The sequence below is a fragment of the Gossypium hirsutum genome, chromosome D08 (assembly GCF_007990345.1).
Source record: "Gossypium hirsutum isolate 1008001.06 chromosome D08, Gossypium_hirsutum_v2.1, whole genome shotgun sequence".
Lineage (NCBI taxonomy): Eukaryota > Viridiplantae > Streptophyta > Magnoliopsida > Malvales > Malvaceae > Gossypium > Gossypium hirsutum.
The window spans coordinates 12,758,270-12,764,173 of record NC_053444.1 but is presented as its reverse complement, the minus strand read 5'-3'; the positions used below and the strand labels follow the sequence as shown (position 1 = coordinate 12,764,173).

Here is a 5,904-nt window from a genome sequence, read left to right as displayed (position 1 = left end):
TACCGAGTTACTGTGAACTTAGAGGTTCCGTTTATTTACTAGTAAAACATTTTTCGAAAAAGCTTTTCAGCCTTTTCCAGCATTTGTTTGGTTGAAAATAATTTGCTAATGTAAAATATATTACAAAACACGGGGAAAGAAGCCTTTAATTTAATTTATGAAAATGCCTTAACCTTTTTTTTCGATAAGACATTTTCAGGAAAAGAAGCCAACAACGTTTCTCAACACCCTGATCTTCCCTTTCCCTTCCCCTTCCCCCATCCTTAACACCCTAATCTTCTGCTTATCGTCAGCCAACAACGATTCTCCACACCAGACGACTGCGTTCATCTTTGATTTTCCCCATCTTCGCCTTTCACTGTCAAAATCTGCATTGCACCACCAGTCAGCGACAGCGTTCATCTTCCTCTCTCAAAGGTAAGAACGAAAAAAAATTGATATGGGGAAAGGGCTGTTTATTTTTGTACTTATTAGGGAAGGGTTTTGATTTATTCCAGAAAATTGATATGAAAAAGAGTGAGAGAGATATGGAGAAAGATTTGGGTTTGAATCCAACCTTAACAATTTACCGATTAATGGTAGAGACACTGTTATTTCTTGCTTCTGATGAGTCTGCTTAAATCAGCAGCCAAAACTTTTTCTAATATGGATAAAAAACAGGGTAAATTTTTCTAATTTTTCTAATATAGTGTAAAATTTTCTAAATGATATGAAGATTATGCTACTGAACAACTAGAAAACTTTTCTAAATGATGTAAGATTGCTCCGAAAAGTTGTTGTAACTATAGGAAAATTGATCACAGTGCTTACTGTTAATTGTTAACTCCGGAAAGGAACAGAGGAAACTGTTTGTTTTAGTTAAATTGTGCATATGTTGCCCTCTTACTGAGCTTATTTCACTAAGGCTTGGCATATGTTCTCGGTACATGATCTGTTGTATGGTTTATAATTTTTTAAGCTAACAAAGTAAATATGGGTTTGGTATGTAAGCTTAACATGATACCAAAGCCTTTGTTGTTCGTTTTACAGTTATGTTTGTGTCTCTCTTGATATCTTTATGTTTTATTGGTTTTTGTGGACCTAATATGCTACCCCAGATCAATTAGAACTTCTTTCTGGCCTCATCTTCAAGGTAGGCCGTGTTACCTATATTAATGATTTGATCTGGTACCAATGTCTTTCAAACATTTTTCATTTAACTCTTCAGTTGAAGCTTACAGGAGAGTGTTAATTTTGATAAATAACTCAAAACTTGTCTGGAAGGGAAATATTTATGGCAACATTAACATGGCTATTAGTAGTTTTTGGCTAATTTAATGCTTGTTATCGGTTGATGGATATTTGCTAAAAAGTCAACTGTTATTCCTGAAACTATGAGACACCAATACTGAAGTATTTGTTCTCCCATTATGTTTACTGTGCATGTGCATATATGTATGCATATATGCATGTATATGGTTAAAATAAAGTTTGTGTCTGTGTGTTTACCTGAACTTATTTGACCCAAGCATCTTATTGCAATTGCAGTTTTACCAATATGGTTTTTTCTTGGCCAGTACTTTGATGACTTGAAGAAGACTTAGCTTTACATGGTTCATAATTTGTTCTTCTTTCTATTTTTCTTTTCTATATGAAACATTAGTTAAAAAATTAGGGAAGCATTTTTCTGGTAATCACTTTTGAGGACGATAAGAAGTTCTCGTTATCTTCTGGGCCCCTTTTTTATGTTAATGGAAGGGCCTAATATAAATTAAATTTCTCTTCTTGGTATAAATAACGAACACATTATAATACTTTATTTGATTGTGGTTCTTTCCACCCAAATTTCTTAGGTACTGCAGACCCTCAGATCTTGCATAGAAAAGAAGCTTCTCTCTTTCTGCAAAATGAGTTGAACAACACAAGGTTAAAGAAATTGGTCTCCTTTGCTCCCAGGTGTAGCGGGTCCACAAACTCCAGTGACAGTAAAGATCAAACTAAGGCATGAACTTCATACTGCTGATAAATGAGCTCTCTCTCTCTATATATATATATCTTTTTTTTCTGTATTATGTATGTATAATTTATCTATATATATATATATCTTTTTTTCTGTATTATGCATGTATAATTTATCTCTAGCTTCTTTCTCAAGCAAAGAGAAAGGGTTTTTATAATATGCATATAGATTAGAAACATAAATTGTATCATCTAATTTTAGATCTACAAATGCCAGACAAAATGCTGGTAGCTAAAAGAAATTGTATTAGATCTGGTTAGTTGAAACAATTAACCCTTTGTTAAACTAGGGAAGAAGATCTCCGAATAATAGTGAAAAAATCTAAAACATCTGATGACCTAATTTAAAGAAGAGGAATCCTCACTCTCCTTAGCATACATATTCCTGTGGAATCTAATTTGCAGTTCTGTAAGTACCTGCTCAACTTTCATCATGAGTTGATCTTGTTGACTTGGAATACTGAAATCATATCTTGCTTGTTCTTGGGCAGACACCTTTTGGATACACAAGGAAGGATGTTCTATTGATTGACCTTGGAGTCACTGTTGCCGGAGTTGGGTTGAAAAGTGGATTGGAGGTATCTAGGTTCATTTGTGATTTTTTTTTTTTTTTTTTTGCTCTCTGCTTATGCCCTTTTGCCTTTACATGTATGCTTGTTTTTATTCTTGGAATAGCATTAATCCAATACCTTTGTGATGGGCTATATTGAATAATTCATTAAAGGACACCCATACTTGTGTGTGTTCCAGTTCCACAACAAAATTAGACATTTGTTGTTTTTGCATTCTCTTTTAACCATGCATCAAGATGGTTTATTGAGCAATTTCTTTCTGTAAGATTCACCATGACCCCGTGACGATGGTTTTCCAGTTTGTGGGAGTTGATCCTTTACAAGCAGGAAATGTAGTTCAATTGGTAATGGTTTTAGGCCTCACAGTAGGATGGATTTCGACGTACATCTTTAGAGTCTCAAACAAGGAAATGATGTACGCTCAACAATTACGTGACTATGAAGTCAAAGCCATGCAGGTTTTTGTTTCTATACTTTTATCCTTTCAACTATTTGGTATTATCTTCCAAATTGGTGCTCTACTGGTTAGGGTTTGTCAATAGCTGTGGCTAGCCTATAAGATAGTTGAGGTTGTCGGAAGACAATGAAAAAAGAAAAAAAAAAGAGAGAGAGAGATGATAGGCATCACTTTCTGGTTGAATATCGATCAGCAAGCAATGCATGTAATAAAGTTGAAAGAACTTCTCTTTGTTTTTTACAGAAACGGCTAGAAGGTTTGACAGAAGCAAAGCTGGAGGCATTGCTTGAACAAGTTGAAGAAGAGAAGCAACGGCAAGCAAGTGGGGAGCAGGTTAATTAAAGCTCTTTACATTTTAATATCCGTTATTGAATTTTGACAGGTTGGATAATATGTATAATTGTATATTGCCATGCAATGATGTTCCTTCTACAGCCACTGTAAATGTAACCATGTATGACTAATGTAAGAGTCATATACCCTTATAATGTAATTGAATTTAAAATAAGGACGGATGGATGAATGGATGTACATTTATCTTTGCATTCAGTCTGGTAATCAACTAAAATGAAAAAGAAACAAAAGCCAAAAATAATCTACATCTTAATGAATATACGTACGGGATCCACTAAGTTCCCCATTTATGTTATAAATTTTAACGTCCCTTCAAAATATTTTTCAAGGTTGAAGATATTGGTATTTTTAATGTGGTGTAATATTAGTTATGCACTTAGACAATATTGTTGTTATTATGTGGTGTACTAATAATTATGCATTTGGATAATATTATTAATTTCTAGTATTAATTCTGGTTTGGAAGCTAATTTATAATTATTCAATCCTTATTTTTTATTTTTTTATAACACAATTACAAATAATTTATTTGACTTTGGTTGTTTTTAATTTATGACGGTTAATATTCTAGCTTAATAATTGAGTGTTATTATATATTTAATTTGATTTATTTATTTATAAGTAAATCATTGCAATATATGTAAAAACGATTTAAAATATAAATTTACTAATATATGTAAAAATAGCTTTTCCGGAAAATATTTTCAGAAAATCTGCCAAACAATAGAAAATATTTTACACAGATTCATCCAAACACCAGAAAAGTAAATCATTTTCCAGAAATCATTTTCCAGAAAATATATTACTGGCAAACAAACGGAGTCTTATTCATAACAATATAAACATGAGTTTAATAATTCTAAGTTAAGAAATATAATTAATCTAACACAATTATGTCATCTTGATTAAAATCGTATTTTGAAATCGTGCATTTGAGATTTATTTATTTAGTTTACTTAGTTTAAAATTTTAGTTTTTAATCACCATCTTCAAACAAAATATTTTTCTTCACCAAAGTGTTTTAAATAGCATTCATAAATAATTCTTTTTACAATCCATGTGGGTACGATAACTCGACATTTACTTGTCACTTTATTATTTGTTGCGATTGTGTACACTTGCACATTTTCGTCGTTCCAGGCACTCACATAGTGTCGAAGATACGTCTCTAACAACGCATTCACTCTTGCAGTTTGCCCTCGATTTGTGAATGCATGCTTGTGGAAAAGTTCAAGTTTGAGCCCATCAACTTGAACAACTTCGTCCAAAACCAGCCCATAAATCACCTGTCCTGATCACTGATGATAGACTGTGGCACTTCCCAATATTTCACCCTATGTCTAAGGAACAAACGAGCTACCTTCTCAATAGGGCACTCCTTGTTTGCTGGAATGAACGTTCCATACTTGGAAAACCTGTCTATCACAACAAAAACACTCGCAAACCCATCAAACTTAGGCAAACAAAAAATAAAGCTCATGGATACACTCTCCCAAAGACGCTCTGAAATGGTCAAAGTTTGTAGCAATCTGGCTGAAGTGTTCAACTCTACCTTGTCTTGTTGGAAACACGGGTTTGGAAAACGCAACAGAAAATAAATTTAGGGAAAAACTAGAGTTTTAACTTTTTTTCCAAAACAAGATCTTGGTTGTGATATCTAAAGTAATAAACACTTAATCAAAATTGTACATTTTTTATTCGTCTAGGATAAGCGCTTCAACCGAGTAGTCTTCTCTGCTATCCTCAAGCTCATGTATGTCGAGTGTGGGATCGCTTTGAATTAGAAAACTTTTCAAAAATTTACCTGTGGGGTAATTTTGCAATTTTTCTAAATTTTTGGGTTAAGTTGTAAATCAAAAAAATATCTCTAAAATTTTTTGTTTACAACTTTCTCTTGAATTCAAGAATGTGCAAAAAATGACCCAAGGCTTTCTTTATATAGGGAGAGATTAGAGAGTTCAACTATGATTAAACATAATCACTTTAAAATTATATTAATATAGTATTTATCAAGATAAATACTAAATTAAATTTAATATTAAATCTTATTAAAATAATAAAATATTTATCTACAAGATTAACATTAAATTAAATTAAATATTAAATCTTATTAAAATAATAGAATTTTTATCTACAAGATAAACATTAAATTAAATTTAATATTAAGACACTTTAATATTAAACTAATAAAATACTATTAAGATAAGTATTTAATTTAATTTAATATTAAAAAATTAAAATATTATTATTTTTAAAATAGTTAATATGAAATCAAATTCTCTGGTAGTCCCAATAGGAGTGTAACTCTTCCACTGCTCAACCACCGATGACTAACACCGTTTTGGCCACCGGAATGCCACCGTCCCAGCCACTAGTACCGTCATGTCTGATATGCATGTGCGACACCCTACGGCACCTCGGGTCGGGTCAGTGATGACCCGGTCGGCCCAGTCTAGTCACCGATTGGACTGTAGGCTCGGTTTCGCATACCAAGTCCGATTCGATTAGTTTTTAGGTCTTGAT

The 5,904-nt window shown here is 32.5% G+C and overlaps 1 protein-coding gene across 1 annotated transcript; it reads left to right on the top strand.

Moving 5' to 3' along the window:
- Positions 1-275: 275 nt before the first annotated feature.
- On the top strand, positions 276-3,535 carry LOC107913649 (uncharacterized; the record flags this gene model as incomplete). Its single annotated transcript, XM_016842304.2, has 5 exons — positions 276-417; positions 1,833-1,981; positions 2,490-2,576; positions 2,837-3,028; positions 3,271-3,535. Coding segments are annotated over 5 exons (669 nt in total), but the record flags the coding sequence as incomplete, so codon positions are not given.
- Positions 3,536-5,904: the final 2,369 nt, after the last annotated feature.